This window comes from Nannospalax galili, unplaced genomic scaffold (assembly GCF_000622305.1).
Source record: "Nannospalax galili isolate Female #2095 unplaced genomic scaffold, S.galili_v1.0 scaffold305, whole genome shotgun sequence".
Lineage (NCBI taxonomy): Eukaryota > Metazoa > Chordata > Mammalia > Rodentia > Spalacidae > Nannospalax > Nannospalax galili.
This window is the reverse complement of record NW_008356258.1, coordinates 3,441,147-3,462,953: the sequence shown is the minus strand read 5'-3', so window position 1 is coordinate 3,462,953 and position 21,807 is coordinate 3,441,147. Positions and strand designations below refer to the sequence as shown.

Below are 21,807 nucleotides of genomic sequence, written 5' to 3'. Positions count from 1 at the left end.
GTTGGTCTGGGTGAGAAGGATCAGGAAGCAGTATTGGTTCCCCAGGTGTCTGGGGCCCCAAGACTAGGAATGGCACAGGGCCCAAGCTAGGAGTAGAGAACAGCAGGGTAGATGGAAGGGTGAGCGCGGCTGGCGGAGTCAAGGCGCGGAGGGCTGCACGGACTTCCTACTGTTTTTATACCATTTGCTGGCTATACATAACATCTGAAATTTTACCTTATTATATATAAGTGATTTATGCATTAATTTTATGACATCTTTGCTTAGTTTTAGAAAACTGTTGGTATATCTATTCAAGCTTAAATCTCCAACTTTCTAGCTAGACCAGTTACTGAGTGACTTATCACAAGAATACATTAAATGGAGGGAAGTGTGTCTGGGAATAGCTTTTAATCCTACAGTTTTCAAACTTGTCATCTGACCATCTAGTGTCTTCAATGGTATTATAGTAAGGTGTGTTTCAAGTGATTTATTATGAATAGTGACTAAAAAGAAAACATTTATCAACTTCAGTATAAAGAATATTTATAACTATGGGAGGTTCAAGGTAATCTGTAACTTTTCTTTAACTGTATTCCAATATGTCTTCTAGACAGAGATTCAGGCACAGTTGCAGAAACATAGGCTGTTCAGCCACTTTATCAGTGAATAGTTGTGAATTAGTTCTTATAGCAAATGCATTCATTATTCTTAAAAATAATAGCAATCATCAGGGTTTTTTGTTAAAGAAATTTTTATCTTCTAGGTATGAGTATTTTGCCTGCATATGTGTAAGTAAACTCATGCATGCATCACCCACAGAGGCCAGAAAAGAATGACAAAGCCCCTGGAATTATGGATGTGGTGCTGGTAACCAAACTTGGGTCCTTTGCAAGAGTAGCCAGTGCTCTTAACCACAGAGCCACCTCTCCAGGCCAGCAATTATCAGTTTGATGTAATGGCTATAACATTTTCTTCAAAGTTAGGTCAGATAAAGCTGAGCTGGAATCTTGATTCAGTTACTTAATGACCATGTGATCCCAGTTCTCTGACTTGCTGAGTTTCTTTATTGTAAAATGGAGATAACTGAGGATTAATGGTTCTTTCTTCCCAGACAACATACAAAAAGCACATAGGACAATATTCTCCCTTATTAACTTATAAACACAGCTCTGCTGGAGATTTGAAATTGAATCAATAGAAGATTATTTGTGTCATATAATTTAGAATGAATGGTTTTTTTACTTTTTGGATGTCAATGACAGTAGAATACACCAAAGTCATTAGTGTACCTGCTTATCATCCCCCAAACATGGAACTGTAAGCATTCATCCTTAACCCATCTTTAAGTATTACATTTAACAATGCCATCTTAATTATATTAGGGCATACCTATATTTAAAACAATCTATAATTAACTTCTAATATCCACTGACTCCACATGAAGCACCTGTACAGAGGTTAAGTCTGAGAGATTTAAGTTCTAAAATGTTACGTACTAGATGGGTGCCTTGGCACACACAGTCCCAGAAACTCAGGAGGCTGAAATGGGACAATCACTTGAGCCCAAGAGTTTGAGACTCATCTCAACAACACAAGAAGAACCCATTCCAAACATAAATAAAAATAATAAATAAATATACACACTCAGAGTACAAAGTGACATAGAAACTGCCTGTGAATGAATATAGATAAGACAGAGAAAAAACATAGGAAAGGCAGTCTTTAAAAGGAAGGGATAAGTGTGATACTAAAAATAAGAAATGCATAGAAAACAAAACAAAAATGTAGTAGGAAGAGGCCAGCAGGAAGATCATGAACTTCATTAAAAATAACTTAATTCAGTGGTGTTAAAGACACTGTCATAAATAGCTGTTAAAAATAAAAAAAACCCCAGGCATGGTGGTGCATGTCTTTATTCCTAGCTCTTGTGAGGCAGAGGCAGGAGGATCTCTGTGAGATCAAGGCCAGCTTGGTCTACCTAGTGAGTTCCAGACAGGCTGGGATATGGGAGATCTTGTCAAAAACAAAAACCAAAACCACAAAATTTAAAAGATGAACTGGTCTTTTAGTCATTGGAACACTTCTGAAAATCCTCAAAGGTTGGAAGCTTATGTATTCCTAAGAATTACCATTCTACATTCAATAAGCTAGGAGTCTAAGGAACCCAAGCCCCTGAACCATATGATACCTACTGCATAACAATCCCAACCAATGCCTTCTTCCAAAGAGAGAAATCAACAGTCTCTTGTGTAAGAAAAGAAAAATACTGGTCTTTGATCTTAAATGGGTTTCTTAAACACTAGACATACAATTATAATTTCCTCTGGTTAAGTTGGCATTGTGCCACATACCTTTAATGCCAGCACTCTGGAGGTAGAGGCAGATGGAAGATGGATCTCTGGGAGTTCAATGCCAGCCAGGGTTACAAAGTGAGACCCTGTCTTAAAAAAACAAAACAAAACAGTGAACTAAAAGAAGATACACGTGTCTTGTCTTTCGTGTGTCTCCCCTACCCCCACAGTACTGAGGATAGAAACCAGGGCCTTGCACTTCTGTACAAATGTTCTGCCACTGAGTGCCCTTTATATGGTGAGGTAGAAATTCTTCATTTTCTACCTCACTACATACAACACAGGGTTAAAATTTAAAGACTTGGAACTTGCTTATTTTACTTTATGTAATTTTTGCTATTTTAACATTTCTGTTTAATGTTAAAAAAAAGTTTCTCTACCTACCTCATTTCCAGCTTCCCTATTTTTTTTCCTTGCTTAAGTACTGACAGCTTTTCAGAAGTTTTGCTTAAGAAAAATATGAGAGGGGCTGGAGAGATGGCTCAGCAGTTAAGCGCACTGACTGCTCTTGCAGAGGAACCAGGTTTGATTCCCAGCACCCACATTGCAGTTAACAACGGACCGTAGCTCCAGTTTCAGGAGATCTACCACCGTCTTCTGCCCTCTGTGGGTCCTGAATGACATGGGTGCACTTACATACATGTAGGCAATACATTCATACACATAAAATAAAATAAAATCTTTAAAAAAGAGAGAAAAATATGAGAATTTAAAAATAAACCTAAATACACTCAAATTTAAAAATAAACCTAAAAACACTAAAGCAGTGCGATGGTTAGTTTTGACTGTCCCTTGATGGGATTTAGAGTCACCATGGAAACAAACCTCTGGGCAAGTCAGCAAGGGGTTTTCTAGATTAGGTTAATTCGGTGGGAAGACTCACAGTAAACGTGGGCAGCATGGTTCCAGGGGCTAGGGTCCCAAACAAATGAATAGGAGAAAGTGATCTGAGCACTAGCACCTATCATTTTCTACCTCTTGACTGCAGGTGCAATGTGACCATGTGACTCAAGTTTCTGCTGGCATGAATTCCCTGCCATGATGGACTGTACCCTCACACCTCACACTGTAAGCCAAAATAAACCCTTCCTTCTTTAAGCTGCATCTGTCAGGTATTTTGTCACAGAAACAAGAAAGCACCTAATACAAGTAGTATACACATTATACACAGGTCTTTGGACAGCTGAACTTAATTCTTAAAATGTACCTGAAAGATCATTAGTCACCTGAATCATTTTCTTGTCGGAGAACACCATAAATTCATAGAAAACAGACTGTAGTGGTTTGAATGAGAAATGCCCCCCGCCCCCAATAGGCTTATGTGTCTGAACACTCAGTCCCCAGCCAGTGGTGCTATTTGGGGAGGTTATGGGAACTTGAGAGAGTGGAACCTTGCTGGAGGAAGTAAATCACTAGGTACAGGCTTTCAGAGTTGACAGCCACATTTCACTTGCAATTCACTCTCCTCTGCTTCCTGCATGTGGATGGAGATGTGCTCTTTCAGCTTCTTGCTCCAGCTGCCCGTTGTCATACCTCTCCTGCCATTATGGAATCTCCCTCTGGAACCATAAGCCAAACTAACCTTCCTTCCATAAGTTGTTTCCAGTTATTTTTAAAAATAACATTTACTTTATTTATTTATTTTTTTATTTTATTTATTTGTATGTATATGTGTGTGTACATACAAATCCAAATCTGGAGGTCAGAGGACAACTTGCAAGTTTGTTGTCCTTCCTCCTTGAGGGTCCCAGGGATTGAACTCAGGTCAATCAGGCTTGGCAGCTAGTGCCTTTACCTGCTGAACCAGCTTGCCAGCCCTGCCATTATGGACTCTCTCCCTGGAATCATAAGCAAAAATAAACACTTTCTTCCATAAGTCACTTTTGGTCATGGTGTTTTGTCACAGTAACAAAAAAACAATTACTACAGAAGCAACTGGTACCAGAAGTGGGATATTGCTATAAGGAACCTGACCATGCTGTTTTTTGGAGCAATATGAAAGACACTAGAATTTTAGACTAGAAAAGCAGTTGAATGCTTGTAAGACAATAGTGCTGAGATTAATGTGAATGGGCAGAAGAGGGCTGGCTCATGAGGTTTCAGAGGGCAACAATATTAGCAACTGGGCCATGTATGTGATATTTTGGCAATAAATCTAATTGTTTTCTGTTCACACCCTGGGAATTTATGTGAAACTGAATTTTAAAGCAATGGACTAATTTCTTTGGCAGAGCAAATTTCAAGACAGCATAATACTAAGTCTGTGGCATGGTTATTACTGATAACTCTTATGTAGGGCTACAATGAAAAAGAACAAGTAGGGCTGAAAGAAATACAAATTGCACAGTTTGGAGAGAAAAGGCACTAAGAAGCTTAACATTATAGCCAAGGAATATGAGAAAAAGAGGCTATATTGTTAGAAAGATTAGTGTCATTAAGGAGAGCCTTCTGCTCTGCACTGGAACAATGGGAAGGTTGCCCTTAGGTCAAAACCCCATCCAGCTAAGCTGCCAGAAACAAAGCTTTTATTCACATAGGTCTCCACATTCAGTTCTACTTGAATATACTGCAACATCATTCTTATCCTCTCTACAATTACACGAGTCAAAGCCGATTATCCTCCATCATTCTACTTCTACGAGGCTGGATCAGCATTTTCTTGGCTCTCCACTGGAACTTTTAAACAATCAGTTCTCAAGTGTAAGTTTCAGAAAGATTCATAAGAGGATCCACCTAGAAACGCAGTTTCTTCAGCTGCCCTTGTGATTCAGTTGGAGTGTGGAGACCAGGATTCATAATTTCAAACAAGCAAGTTGAGTAACTGATATGAGTGATCCTTGGTCTCTTTGTGAGAATCTGTTGTAGAGAAGTTTTCCATCCTTGTACAGGGATTCACCCCCATTTTCTATATGCCACCCTTACTTCCCTGCCTCGTGTCCACCTCAACACTGCACTCTGCTGTCCGCCTCCATTTTGTTATTGTCTATTTTGAGACAGGGTCTCACTCTGTAATCCAGGCTGGCCTTGAACTTGTAGCAATCCTCCTGCCTCAGATTCCCAAGTTCTGGGACTATAGGTAGAAGCAACCAAACCCAGCTCTTTCCAAATACGTTACTGAGGGTTTTAGTACATCTCTTTGCAGTATCCTAGTTATTTCTAACCTTTTGTATGGCAATGGGCACACCTTCAGTGAATGACCATATGTTCAGTTAGCAATTTCTTCCAAGCTGACAAACTGTCTAAGCTGTAAACTTCTAAAAGATCACCAAAAATATAACACCATGATGACACAATATATAGTATTCAATTTTTAGTACAAACTAATAATTCTTAAAATGAAATAAAATCTATTTTATGAGTCTATCTGCTCATGTCAATACAACATGAACGATATAGCACAGTAACAAAAATATGTAAATGTCAGGCTGGCAAGATGGCTCAGTGAGTAAAAGCACCTGCCGCACAAGCCTGACAAACTGAATCTGCTCCCTGGAATCCATGGTGGAAGGAGATAATTGACTCCCGAAAGCTATCCTCTGACCTCTACCACATACATGAACATGCCTGCACGTGCGTGTACACACACACACACACACACACACACACACGCACACACACAATAAATAAATGAATAAATAACATGGGAAAGTATATAACTAGTCTTCTCCTCTGTGCACTTGTAGAAATGCTTGAAGTTGGCAATGTGAATTTAGTTTGGCAATTTTAGTTGAACAAAGCAAGAACAGTGTGAGGGCAAATCAAAAGACATACCAGACCAAGTCAAATGCAGCCCAAACTGTACCTTAGCCTCAGATCTGATTAAGTCCTTCAGCACGATCTTTCACCTTTCAGGCCCACAAGCTTCTCAGATCTCACCCTTTGGGTCCTATCATCGTTATGGGAGTGACACTTCTGGACTCTCATTTGAAGTTAGTCTAATAACTTACTTTATGATCGAAATCTCCTGCATTTGTTAGTCCACCTGACAAAATAGTACATCTTCTCATTTATCTACTCTCTCCATTTTATCAATGTGCTCACACAAGCAGATAACAACACAATCTCTCGCCCTATTTCATTCACCCATTCAACAAACATTGAACAAGAACTATTATTAATGCTACCTTTGGGGGCTTCACTGCCAACCAATTTGGCCTCACCCATCCCTATTCCCTTAGTCTAGATTCTAAATAGTACAGACTACCATTGTGAAAATACCTGCATGTATCTACATTCAAAATAATTACTTGTGGAGACCAAAACAGTTAATCATGATCACTTCTGTTTATAAATAGGGGCATAAAATTACAGATTATAGTTAAAACAATTTTAGCTATTCCTTAAAAATTGTATACTTATTCACAATTTGCAACAAGGAATTTCAGTCCAGAATTCGTGTATGTGCATATAATAAATTTAAAAAACTTTTCATTCCTGATAGTACTAGTACTACATTCTAACTGAAAAGTTCATGTTAAAATGAATCTAATGGTTGGTCAACAGGTATTAAGTCACAGCTGGACAGGAGGAACAAGTTCTAGTGTGTGGTTACACAGAACAATGTACTATGTTAGCTCAGTTATGACAGCGTGTTCACGTAGCAAAAGTAAGTCCCTAGTTTCAAATTCAGTACCAAGAAATAAATGTGTGTGTGTGTGTGTGTGTGTGTGTGTGTGTGTGTGTGTGTGTGTCCTGGTTTAAGCATAACACAATACAGGGGCTGGAGAGATAGCTCAGCAGTTAAGAGCACCAGCTGCTCTTGCAGAGGATCCAGGTTAGATCCCCAGCACCCCCAATAGTGACTAACAATTGTCTGCAATTCCAGTTCCAAGGCATCCAATGCCCTCTTCTGACCTCTCAGGGCAGTGCAAGACATGTGTGCACCTACACACATGCAGGCAATATTCTCATACACACAAAATAAAAAAAAGAAATAAAAAATTTTTTAAATTACTAAAAAAATATAACACATAATACAGATACATATACGTGTGTGTGTGTGTGTGTGTGTGTGTGTGTACGCGCATTGGAGCCAGGTGTCGTGGTACATGCCTTTAACTTGGGAGGCTGAGGCAGGTGGATCTCTGTGAGATCAAGGCCAGCCTGTTCTACACAGTGATGAGTTCCAAGCCTGCTGAGGCTACAGGGAGACCCTGTCTCAAAATGACCAAAAATAAATTTTCCTATATACCTCTAAAAAGGTTTATCTATTTGGTAAAAAATTGGCCTTCTTTTAAAAATTCTATTTATTATTTTTATTTTTTGTGTATGAGTGTATTGCTTGTATGTATGTAAGTGCACCCATGTCTGCAATACCACTGGAGTTCAGAAGAGTGATGGATTTTCCTGGAACTGGAGTTATGGATGGCTATTTGCCATCATGTGGATGCTGCAAATTAAACCCAGGTCCTCTGCAAAAGCAGCTAGTGCTCTTAACTGCTGAGCCATCTCTCCAGTCCAAAATTAGCCTTCTTAAAAAAAGACACCAGCAAACAAATACTGCCACTGACTGAACTATTAAATGTTTTCATTTTCATTATGAATAAACGGACATATTCTATTGTTTTTATTATACAGCATGGATGTACACTATTACCACACTCCACTCAAACTCTACAACAGGAAGGCAGAAGTAGGTAAATGAACCATAAACTGTGCCTTGAGCACATCCTGTCTCTGCTTTATTAGTGATTGTAACCACCTAGGAAAAGCGTGTAAGTGATAAATGAATAAATCAAAAACAAAGAAAAGCAGATGAAAAAGTCACAACGCTGGGCTGGTCAGGGTGGAGGTAGTAGGTAGACACATGCTCAAACAGTTGACCATTTCTGATACCTATTGTAGCACTTTCAAAAATCTTCAGCCTGGGAAGGAAGAAACTGTGTAGTTCAACAAAAGCCTTAAGAATTCAAACAACAAAGACTGCATATGCTCAAAAGCAAACAACAGCTTATGCAGGAATAATAAAGAAACAAAACGTAGTCAATCTAAAACTATAGTACTTCTTCCCTTTTCTCCACAGAACTCTAGAAACTTATTTCTAGGCCCGGCTCTAACATGAGTGAATACCCATTCATAAAATATTTACTGAAAGTCTCTATTATGTGGCAAGCATTTCTGTCAGGCCTGGAAATAACGAAATGAATGAGAGATCTTATTTTCACTGCAGTTAAGCTGAATCAGAGGCTTCAGCTATGAAATCCTCCAGGGCTCTCTACCTCTGTTATAAAGTGAGATTCTACAATCTCTAAGGTGTTCCTACTGAATTAGTAGCCTGTGATTTAAGTCAAAGTTTACAAACCACAGATTCTTAAGAGCCAGGGAAAAGAAACCTGCCAGCAGGGTCCAGGAGGCTGTAACTCCCTAAAATTAAATGGAAAATTAGATAGGTTTGTATATGCATGTATTTTTCTAAATAAAGAGTTCAGTGATGGAAAACCCCTAAAGTGTTTTTTTGTTTTGGGCATTCCACAGGAAAAGTTCCATTTCAGCTATATCTAATGAGGCAATTCTCCAAGTCTGACAATTATAACTCAATTGACAAGGAGTTTCAACCATGTGGAGCTAATATTTTGCTCCTTTAACTCATGGTATAAGTTGCACATTTCTAGTTATTAACACACTATAACAGCATCTATTGTATTTCATTTTTGTTTTGTATTTTGTTGTTGTTATTTCTGTTCTTGTTTTTAACACAGGGTTCTCCTGGTGTCCAGGCTGGCCTGGAAGTCACTATGTACTGGAGGACCTGATCCTGCCTCTACCTCCCTAGCTGAGATTAGCAGACGAGGCCCACCACACCTAGTTCTTGTTTCGTCATTTTTTTAAACAGTGTTCACTGTAAATAACACACAGTTTAAAAAGTTAAAGAGTAACCTGACTTATATGGAGATTAAACTTTCAAGTCTAAGGACAGTTTTTACTTAGAAGGAGCTGTATTATTACTGTAGGGTAGAAAACTGAGATATACTCAAGATCACTGTCGTCTCTTCTCACCTAGCTGTTGCCTCTATCTCAATTAAAAAATGACAAATCTAGAAGCACTGATACATGAGCCAATGATGAACGTGCCAGTAAAAGAACTTCTAGTACAAGTGTTTTCATTATAATCTACAGAAATGTGAATGTGGAATAAGACCCTTCAGGTCAGGCTGAGGAAAAACAAAACATCAACTAAACATTTACAACTGCACTGCTTGTGCCACAGTGACACCAGCTGGTCAACCAAATGATTGCAATGCAGGAAGCTACCACTTTTAATTTTATGTAAAACTTCATATATACTAAATAAAAGGTATAGGATCCTAACTAAATAAGTATGAAAGAAAGATGCATATAAATACTTCAGAAATCTCTGGTTATGAATCCAGATACATGAGACTGCTTCACTGACCTATATGTATCTATAGTCTAATACCAGTTAATACATTTGGTCCTATTTTCTCTAAGAAATTTTATCTTTACTAAAATAGAAAAGTGAATTTGCGGTTAAACACAATTTCCTGTTCATTAACCAGGAAAATGAAATGAAGAAAGTGAGTTAAGATTAGATTAACATATGCCCAAAAGATCTTGAGGATAACATATTCAAAAAATGCTTTTGAAATACTGTTTCCATATATGGGAAAAGGAACACATGGCTAAGGTTAGTTTTCATTAAAAGGTCAAATATGTAAGAGACTTGTGGTATATACATTTTCAACAAGAACAGAAACAGAAACAACTTCAGTGGTGCTGACTTCCTTTACAAAGATGAGATAGATTGCATTGAAGTATATTATTGCTTCTTTGGGGGCTTTGCCACTGATAAAGTTCACACTCACGATGGAGAGACATCCAAGAGAGTATCTCCCCTTTCCCTTCTCTACCTTACAAGATGAAGTGAAATAACATTGTGGGAGAATGTCCAAAAGGAGAATTTGTTATTAACCAAGGAGTAAAATTTCAAATAAGCAAGTTACTGGCTTCAACTGCATAAGCAAAGAACTTCCTCAGTGTTATTTGAAAGGTAGACTCTTAAGGACTCATGAAAGAATTTAATACACCAAGTAACCCTGAAGAACAAAACTAAGGGAAGGAGCTACCAGGTATCCAGGCTGGAATTGATATTTTTGCCAGTGTTTATTACTACAGTGCGATAATGTGGTGCTATTTCAAGAACAGACAAAAAAGACCAAGAAGTAAAGCAGAGTTCAAAAACAAGCCACATATAAATGACCTAGATTAACAGCAAAAGCTCCCAATAGAAGCATACCTATTTATTTAAAATCTTATAATGCCTTTTATTTAACATACATTCCACTTTAAAAGTATGATGTCATATAAAATTAGATTTATTGAAGTGTAATTTACAAAAACATAAACAACTGTAAACTATACAACACGTTTTAATATGTACACATTGTGAAATAATTACCACAAACAAATTAAACATATCTATCACCTCACCTAGTTACTACTTGTGTGTGTCCTTAGACTACATCTCAGCAGAATTCACGTACATAGTACAATATTAATCGTGCTGTGTATTACACTTTCAAAGCATACTCATCTTTAAACCAAATGCTGGCTTGTTTCCTTGACCAACAACTGCCTATCCTCCCTTCTAAACACCCTCCCACTTTTTTTCTACGATTAGGAGTTTTTAAGATAATAAGAAGGCTGTCACTAAATACATGAGATTATACAGTATTGCTTTCTTAGATATTTCACTTAGCATAGATATCCTTTAAGTTCATCGATGTTGTAGTGAGTGGCAAAATTCATAATTCATTCTCACTCCCATCACCTCCCCACCCCATTGTTATCTGAGACAGAGTCTTTCTATACAGCCTAAACTGGCCCAGGATTCATGACCCTCAAGCATCAGCCTTCAGAATACTGGAATTACAGATGTGCATCACCATGCCCACTAATGGTTTTATTATTTAATGTTAGATAATATTCCTATGTATGCATGTGCATACATGTGCACAAAGACATGCATGTCTGTATATAATAACATTGTTATTTCTGTATCTAGTCATCCATTAGTAAACACCTAGGTTACTTCCATATCTTAGCTACTGGGGAAAACCTGTAACAACTGTGATTTTATTTTCTTTTAATACAAACCCAGAAATGGGATTGTTTCTTCTCTACCTCTACTATCTTATGATTGTTTAAGTTTTTCAAGGACTCTCATACTGTTTCCTTTAATGGCTGTTTATTTACAAGCAATTGTGTATCAGGGTTCTCTTTTCTCCACAATCTTCGTATTTATTTCCTATTTTTTTATGTTCTGTATTAAAAAAAGAGAGAGAACACACACCTCACAACTGCTAGTCAAGTATAACCCCATCTATTGCATTCTGATAATAGCCACCCTATGGTGGCTTGAAGACAATCTTTTAAAAAAACTATTGAAGCAAAAATGAATGAAATTCAATGGAATTTTATACTATCACAGTAATCTATCTAAAAGAGTAGCTCCCAACCGAAGTGACTTTCTCCCCCATCCTACAGTCACTGAGCAAATATACTGAAGATGTTTCTGCTTGTCTGAAAAGGGGACTACTGGCACACGGTAGGAAGAGACCAAGGCTGTGCTAATCAGCTTACAAAGCACCAGGCCAGTGCCTGACAACAAAGAATTAGCTGACGCAGACTGAGACTAAGAAATTCTGAGCTAAAATATTACCTTCTATGAAACAGAAGTTGATTCTTAAGCATATGAAATAGAATCCTATCTGAACTTTAAAATAATCGAAGAACTTTTCAACTTATTCAAGAATACTTAAACCATATTTTTTGTAATTATAAAGTTGTATACTTTTATCAAATGTCATTATTAGAATGTTTAATCTCAGAAATAATAACCATCACTATCACTTCTGACTGTATAAGGCATATTACTGATTTCACTTATATTAATGTCCTCATGAACATAAATAAAATTTTCACAATAGAAACAAAAACAGAGAGCAAACACTTTCTTAAGGTTGTACTGCTATAAATGACACAGGTCAAATTTGAATTTAGATTATCTCCAAACCCCCACTGTTCCTTTAAAATGTATTAAATTTAATTTCAACTTGGAGGCAGATCAAAATTAAAAGTACAAGGCAGAGGAGGTAGCTCAGTAGTATGTATGCTTAGCATGCACAAAGCCCTGGGTTCAATCCCAGCACACACAAAAAATATACCTCAAATTTCCATTTCTCTCTGAGCAAAATATGTGACTTTTAGGATGTTAACAGCAAAATCAAGAGCAGCTACTTAGGAATTATGAACTTTAAAAAGCAGTTAGACAAAGCTAAATTGTAAAAGGATAATCTGTATACACAGTATTTTCTTATGAAAAATAAAATTAAGTAGCTTTATAAAGTTATATGCCCAAATGGTCAGACACAGTCTGATTCTGATTAACGGCTTAAAATTTCAGTTAATGATTCTTGTCTGTTACCTATTACTGAGCTAAACAGCAAGGCTTATGGTGCTGGAGCTTAATCTTGGCAAATTCTAGTTACCCCCTTGTAACAACACCAAAGTCTTGTCAGAAGCTTGTCACAATTCTTTTCATCAAGAAGAAAAAAGGTATTCTTACCCTATTATAGCCATGTTCGTGGGAGTCATCGACTTCTCCATTACTAGTTACTGGGATTTCTGCTGCAGAATTTTTGGGAGACTCTTGAGCCATGACAGACTTCTAAATTTAAAAAAAAAAAGGAAAAAAATTACTTTTTACAAAGCCATATCAATATCAAGCCAGAAAAGGCAAATATTTAAAATACTATATTCAGATATGGAGCACTTACTAGCCACCAATCTATTTTATTTATATATAATAGCATATATATATAACTGCAACCTCCTTTATACTCACATAATCAACATAATAGCAATACAATAAAAAGTGCCTAGCTGCTTTCATTGCACTTAATCTAAATTTTTTAGCTTAAAAAAAAAAAAAAAAAGATGGCATGTGACCAGTACCAGGGGCACTACTATTCTTGCCTTTAAATGTTATGACAGACAATTACTCTCACAATGGAAGACTACAGAAAGCTTCCAGTGGTTGGGAACTTGCTGACAGCAGCTCTCCTTGTCTTATCTAATGGGCTTCTGTCTACAGGAAAAGTTGTCTTAATATAAAAAAAAAGTTTAGGGGCTAAAAATGGCTCAGCAGTTAAGAGTACTAGCTGCTCTTGCCCAGGTTCGATTCCCAGCACCCACACGGTGGCTAACAACCATCCGTAACTCCAGTTCCAGGGGATCCAACACCCTCTTCTGACCTCGCAGGCACTGCACCACATGGGTGCACTTAACATACATGCTGGCAATACATTCATACACACAAAATAAAAATAATAAAATATTTTTTAAAAAGTGTAAATCTTTTTCAGTAGAATTAAAGTTTTATATTCTAGGCTTATAGTTCCAAAAGTAAAGTAATACTTAAAAATATACTCCTTAATTTTTTAACCATATAAATTTTTCAGAGATTACACAACCAATAACAAAATATCAAATACAACTGGTAAAGTATTTGTGCTTGTTATGACTTTTTATGACAAATTAAAGCGAGAATTTCATATATTTAAAGAATCTTAAAACTCTTTTCTCCAACTTAAAAAAATTTAAGAATTTCAGAATAAATAAAACAAGCATGTTATTGGAGTTCTCAGAGCCAGTGTTCTCCTTTCCTTCCTCCTGTTTTCCAGTTGTGAATGTTTTAAAAGTGTTACGCGCCCCCCCCCCCCAACTTTCACAATGACACCCACTGGAATATATATTTGTTAGGGACAGAATCCATACCTACCAACGCACCTGCGTCTTAATGCTGACACCTGAGTCTAGCTGCTGTCCCACCTACACTGCAGTTGCTAAACCCAGAATGAACTATCAAAAGAAATGTGTGTATACGTGCACATTTCACCTACAGACTTCAATCTGCAAAAAATGTAATTAAAAAGTTAATCAGCATACTCTAGGTTTGATCATTAACACTGAAAAATAATTCACTGAATATCCTCGCCATGATGAACTGTTTCTCCTTGAAAAGTAAGCCAAAATACACCCAATCTCTTTGGATTATTACCATCTGTCTATTTCTATGTTAGTACTTATTGAGGTCAATTTCTCAAGCTTTTACTATGAATGAACTCACTGAATCAAGAGCGAGACGAGATGTTCAGTAAATACTACAACATAATATTTCTACCACAGAAATATCATAAACACAAATAACCTGAGTATAGATATTAGAAAAATATATAGGAACCAGTATGTTTTGAGTATGCATTACCTTTAGTTTAAAACATGTTTAATCATAAGTTTAAATTTTTTTATTTATGTGTATGACTATGTGAGTATATGCCACACGTGTGTGGGTGCCCATGGAGGCCAGAGAGGGCATTGGATCACCTGGGGCTGGAACTACAGGTAGTTGTATGTCACCAAATTTGGGGCTGGGAATCGAATTTGGGTCCACAGGGAGAGCAGGAAGTACTTTTAACATCTGAGCCATTTCTCCAGCCACTAATTGCTAAGTTTATATAATTAAAAATGTTAAATAATGGATGCCTTACAAATAAAAAAATTAACTATCGGCTTTTGCAGGTCAGTACAAGCCAAATTCAGTCACTACTGAACTATTTCCAAGCAAGAAACTAAGTATTAGGCACACACTCTATGAAGCTGAATCTTTGGAAACAATCTTTTAAAATTCAAATACCTGCATATCACATTCCAAATTACAATATTACTTATTTAGAGACAAATAAAAAGCTGGTCATATTTTATTCACTTTCTATTTACAAGGCAACACTAAATCATGCCCCTTTTCTTTCATGCCCTGTTAACTCTAAGCACACTGTAAATTCATAGTCATGCTTGAGAAAAAGATCAAAGTTGGCTAAATACGCTACATGACTGAATATTACTTTTAATGTGGAAAGAAAAAGTGCATCAATTTTTATAGTGACTGTTTCGCTTCATATGTAGATGAATGTACGTTGAAAAGAAAAAAAAAATTCTTGGGTTGGAGAGATGGTTCAGTGGTTAAGGGCATTGGTGTACCTGCAGAGGACCCAGATTCAATTCCCAGCACCTACATGGTGGGTAATAACCATCGATATCTCCAGTTCCGGGGAATCCAAAGCTTTCTTCTGACCTCCGTGGGCATTGCACAACATGGGTGTACTTATGCACATGCAGGCAATACACTCAGACACATAAAATAAAAATAATAAAAAATTCTAATTACGTGTATTTGTCTTAGGGTGTGTCCTAGTTTGTCTCTCCATTGCTGTGACAAAACACTCTGACCACTACCAACTTGGGGAGGAAAGGGTTTATTTTATCTTACCAGAGTCAGAGTTCATCATTGAGGGAGCCCAAGGTAGGAGCTCAAGGCAGGAACTGGATCAGAGGCCATGGAGGAACACTGCTTATTAGTTTCAGGCCACAGAGGAACACTGCTTACTGGCTTGCTCCCCTGGCCCCTGCTCCGCCTGCTTTCTTATGCAACACAGGCACACCTGCCCAGGGGTGGCACCACCCACAGTGGGCTGGGCCCTCCCACATCATTCATCAAGATGCCCCTCAGATGTGGCCACAGGCCAGTCCAATAGAGGCAATTCCCCAATTGTGGCTCCCTCAACCCAGGTGTGTCAAGTTGACACTAAAGCTACCCTGTGGGGGCCACAAGAAGATGTCAAACTTCTTGGGAGCAGGAGTTACAGGTGGTTATGAGCCATCCAATCCTCTGCAAGAGCAGCAAGTACTTTTAACCACTGTGCCATCTCTCCAGCCCTGGAAGCTAGATTCTTGAATCCTTACAATGGGTCAATGCTGAGGATAAATTAACAGGGTACATGAATATCATAGTTGGGATTTCATTCCTAAAGTATACAGCAAGGCCTCAAATGGCATTAGAATGCTTCATTCATATATGTCAATGATTATTAACCTTCTGTGTGTTAGGACTACATGGGGAGCTTTCAACCACTCCACAGAGATTGTATCTTAATGACAGGCCCAGTGAGTTCCTAGATGAATGGCCAGGAAGATTTAGTTCATTTTAAAAAGCTCATCAAGTGATTCCTATGTATGGCTAAGTGGGAACCATTGCTATGAAGATACCCTGGACAAGAGAAAAGGGGAACACAGCACAAATTTCTGTTGTGTCTGTATAAGAGCTTAAAAACACCTACTATTATTTAAAGATCCTTGTTAGATGCTGCACTTTCAACCAAAACTTTGCCAATTTTTAAAACAGGAAAAAAATTAGTATTGGAAGGTTGTACAAAATATACAAAGTCTTTTCATTCAACTTGTCATGGAGATTAAAACCTCAAACATGATACCCCCATTAGAATGGTCAAAATTAGGACTGTTATCAAGTATATGGAGCAACTATATTCATAAAATATGAATTTTTTATCATATTTAAAATTAACATCAATAAACTGCTAATTTGTTAAGGTAAAATGCCCAAACATGTTACTGGCACAAACAAAAACTAATAAAATCACGTTAGAAATTATTTAGTAGTAATATTAGAGCTAATATATACCTATCCCTAACTTAGCAATTCTACCCTTAGGAAATGTATATAAGAATAACAAGTGTATACGTCCATCAGAGACAAGTATAAGGACATTCATAAATAGGTTTATTCATAATAGCAAAGAACTAGAAGCAATCCAAATGTTCACCAAATAAACTGTAACATAGTCATTCAGCAGAATACCACAGGACAGTAAAAAAAATGGAAAACAAAGAGTTAATGCTCAGAAATGAAGTCAGATGCAAAAAGCAAGTACTATGTAGCTGAATTAAAAACAAAACTAGTAATAAAGACAGCAGGGACAACAGTGGCTATCATGAGCAAAACAGTACTGAGTCATATCCTTGGGATAGTAAAATATTTCTTAGGGAGACACAAAAAGTAAAAGCAGTTGATACTTCATCAAAACTAAAACCTCCAAGTCATTAAAAAAGGAAAAAAAAAGGAAACTCACAGACTGGGAAGAAAAAGTTGCTTGATGTGTGTGTCCAAGTGTATACACTCATGTGTACATATGTGCCTGCATGTGTATAAGAGATGACTGACACTCAAAATATATAAATTACTCAAAATTCAGTAAGAAAACAATTCAAATATAAAATGGTCAAAATTCTGACATTTTACAGAAGAAAACTCTGGATGGCAAGTACAGGAAAAATGCTCCACATCACCGTCACCAAGAAAATGCAAACTGAAGCACAGGAGGACGCCACTACAGTGACTCAAGATGGATGGAGAAGCTGAGGCTTGAGAAGAGCACCTGGAGCTTGCATGCACTGCTGAAAGGAATGTAAAAACGTACTTCACTTCAGAGAGCCGATCAGCAGCTTCTGATACAAGTAAATACACACGTGGCCATGTAACTTATCTATTCTACATTGAAATCTTCATCAAAGAAAAAGCTAAACAAATATTGATTTGTGTATAGAGATACATATTTTTTTATGGAAGCTTTACTCTTGAGAGCCCAAAAGTGGAACAAAATGTTCACTGATAGCTTAATCAATAAATTGTGGTATATTTATTTATACACAATGGAATATTTCTCATCAATAAAAAGCAATGGTTGGGCCAGGCGTGGCGGTGCACACCTTTAATCCCAGCACTCAGGAGGTAGAAGCAGGTGGATCTCTGTGAGTTCAAGGCCAGCCTGATCTACATAGTGATAAATAAATAAATAAATAAATAAATAAATAAATAAATAAATAAATAGCTAGCAATGGCCTAATGAAAATATGCATCCCTCTTGATTAACCTCAAAACATTATGTTCAGTCAAACATACACAAAAGTTACATGTTATAGGATTCCATTTATATAGAGTATGCAAAGGTAATCTGTCACGATGGTTAAGTGGCTGTCTGGAGAGAAGTGGTGCAGAGTAAGGCTGACTGCAAAAGGACATGAGGCTTTGGGTGATGCATATATTCTGTGCCTTGACTGTGATTACATATTTCCAAATTTATACATCCATCAAAATTCACTGGGCTGTACATTTAAAACAGGTGTATTTTTTATTATACTTAAATTTTACCAGTAAACTGCTGATTTATTTTTGGAGGGAATAAAAAGCAAAATCTCATTTTGTAATCTCTTAAAGACAAAAAAAGTTATTTTTTGGAAGCCCAAATCTACCCTCAGAGCAACCACACCAGCCTGGCAGGGCATGTGGTGTGCGATTCTGATCAAAGTGCCAAGTATAAAGGACTGACTTGCAGCTCTTCAACCCTGCAGCAAAAGGAGTTTTTCACTTTACAAATTGTTTCACCTACAAAAAGAAAATTAGATCACTCCTTTCCCACTGTAAAAATGACTACAGCAGCCTAAATGCCATTTACAAACACCTCCTATATTTCATCCAGAGTCTGAAAATCCTATGTACTGCCTCCAAGTGCGTATCTAAACATCTAAAATGTCTAGAGAGTGGCGGAGCATGATGAAGAAATGTCTGTTACTCGTCTTAGACCTTTTAATACAGCAGTGGAGGCAGGACTGCTTTGCCAAGTCAGACATCAACCAAGTATGTATCTCTTATTTATTTGTTTGGCTGGCCCCCTCTCAATGTTGGGGAGAAAGCCTTCACATTTGAGCCTTGGGGAAAAGCAGAGCCTTAGGAAGTTTCTTTTCTGAGTACATGAGAATGGAGCTGGTTTCAAACTCTGGACAGCAGACTTGTTATCAAGGTCTATGAACTAAAGAAGGTCCTCTAATATTTTTATGTTTTTGTGGTAACTCTGAAATGGTCTACCAACTTTTCAGAATATCAGAATGCTATGAAACTAGTTCTGTAATTTCATGGTTCCCTACTCTACTAACAGTAAGCATGGTGAAAGCTAACCTTTACCGGCTTTACTAAAAGCTGGCACTGAGCTAAGCACATTTCATGAATTATTTTACTTAATCCTCACACCTGCCTTGTAAGATAAATATAATTTTCTCCATTCTACAGATGAGGAGACTAAGGGTTAGAAAGGTTAAGGAATTAAATTAATGCATCCTCTTGAAATGAAGTCCTCTAAGAAGAAGTACTAGAAGTGAGTACTGACCACATGTCATAGAGTGTTCACTGTGTTTCTCACATCATTATTTCTTTCTGCTTCATGTATATTAACTCATATAAACTCATAACCGCCGTGTGACCTAGATACCACTATTCTTGTTTTTAGAAAATTTGCTGAATGACACATAGGTATTAAGTGATAAACTAGGATTCAAACCTGGCAGTCTGGTTGAAATTTTAACTTTTAATACACTGCTTCTGCAAGGATGACTCAAATTAAATGATGAATTAAAATCACCCAACAAAATATATCAGCAATGCCAAAGTTGGGAAACTCTGTAGACAGCCTAGTGTTGTGAATTGCACTTTTAAAGATTATCAGGCTAAAGGGCTTATCAGGCTAAAGGGGCTTAACACTCACTCTCACTCACAAAGGCAATCCATTTCAGCTACATTAGAAGAGAATATATCCCCCATGCCTTCCTTCAATGGACCAAAGAGCTCTCCAGCAAGCTTTCTCAGTACAACAAAAATAGCATGACTCCAAACACTACTTAGTTTGTCCCCTGCTGACTTCTCCAAACGCTTCTCAGACTGTAATCTTCCCTAACTGTTCATTCTGGCCAGTCTGGAAACAAATGTCGACTAACTTCATCTTTACCTTCAGGGTATGGAGTAACTCTCTTCTTTATCAGTTCAACTCTTAGTCTATACCTTTTCTATAGCTAGCTGCCCAAGACCAAGGGTTAAAAACGTTCATGTAATATTTTTAAATATTTGGAAAATATTTATATTTTCCAAATCCTGGAAATATACCTGGACATTACAAAAGGCTTTACATTTGACAATTTGGCATTTATAGCTCAGTACCATATGGAAAACAAGAAGTGTCATTAATAAAGTTACATTCAATGACCAAAAGTAGGCAAAAAACCCAAAACCTCACGCTAGAAATAAGTTTCTTGCTGTTATCAATAAATTACATTATACATGGGAAAATTTAATTTCTAGAAATGCTTATGAAATCCTAAATCTTTATAGAAAAGATCTATAGTCTTGTCAACTATATAGGTATTCATCATATACATCACTCTTTAATTGGTTTACCACTGAGCAAAAGAAGTTAAAGTGGTATAATAAGCCTAAGGTTTCTCCAGTTGTTTTCTTAAATCCACCATATTAAAAAGTTCTCTGAAAATGCAGCAGAAAGCACTAAAAATTATGGTTTATGCTCTGAATTTGTACTGTTGAGAGGGTCTTTCTGAATCTGTACTGTTGAGAGGAGCTCAGGGGAAGTTAGGTGTGTATAAGCTATAGGAAAGGTTTGTAGCGCAGACAATGGTGGGATTCATGACAATACATGCAAGTGTTGTTGTCTGGTACTTTCCACTGTGAGTTTTCTGTATGTGACTGTTTCTCTGATAGATGCTAAATTAGAAATTCTCTGCTCAATAGACAGTGAAGTTTGGATGACCATAATTTGAAGGCAACTACTGTTAAGTAATGGATTGTTCAGAGTTGTCTATAAATTATTAAATCCATATTAGGCATTCATTCATTGTACGTCATACCCAAGTAGGGAGCATTCACGGGGAATAAGAGACCATAATTTTTCAAAGTCCAGCTGTGTGCTGAATTTACACTCCAGCTTAAAAGCATTATGGGAATTTACAGCTAACTAAAGCATGATTTAGTACTAGTTTGTGATTTTAAAATTCATCATTTAGAATGAAACCCTGTCTTTTTCAACAATGTGGATGGAACCAGAGATCTTTGTTATATGGTAAGCCAGGCACAGAATGAAAAGTATTGTGTGATCTCACTCATATGTAGCAGCTAAAAAAGCTGATTTTGTAGAAGGCAAGTTTAGAATGGTGGTAACAGAGCCTGGGGAGCGTGGAAGTGGTGGGTACTGGGTGCTAAGTTATAGTTAGATAGAAGGAAGGAGTTCTGGTGTACTGTTTATCACACAGTAGAATCGCTAGACATAGTAGTCATGTACTGTCTCTCAAAAAGCTAGATAAAGGATTTTGAGTATTTATGCCACTAAGAAGTGATAAATGTTTGAGTTGATATTTAACCTGATGATACAATATATATGTGCATTGATATAGCTCATAGTACCCCATTAGTATGTACAGTTTTTTTTGTGCTTTTATCAGTTAAAAAGTTAGAATTAAAATAAAATTCCCCATTTATTGTTCTGTCAGTTAATACTCACTTTTCAAAATTGATGGGTGAAATGCACTTAGAAGTAAAAAATAGTCCAGTTGCACTCACTATTCACTGAAAACTACTAGATGTAGACAGGTGTGGTGGTGCAGGCCTTGAGTCCCACTTCAGAGGCAGAGGCAGACATTTCTGTGAGGTAGAGGGTAGCTGGCAAGTTCCAAGCCAGCTGAGGCTACTGGAAGACCCTGTTTC

The 21,807-nt window shown here is 37.1% G+C and overlaps 1 protein-coding gene across 4 annotated transcripts in view; it reads right to left on the bottom strand.

The window, feature by feature from the left end:
* Arfip1 (ADP ribosylation factor interacting protein 1) overlaps positions 1–21,807 on the bottom strand; it is a 90,901-nt gene that overhangs the window by 46,341 nt on the left and 22,753 nt on the right. For all 4 annotated transcript variants that reach the window (XM_017803539.2, XM_008854264.3, XM_008854263.3 and 1 more), the window contains exon 2: positions 12,919–13,020. In XM_017803539.2, coding sequence (XP_017659028.1) covers positions 12,919–13,011 — 93 coding nt within the window. In that variant the 5' untranslated portion in view covers positions 13,012–13,020. The remainder of the gene's footprint in view (positions 1–12,918; positions 13,021–21,807) is intronic.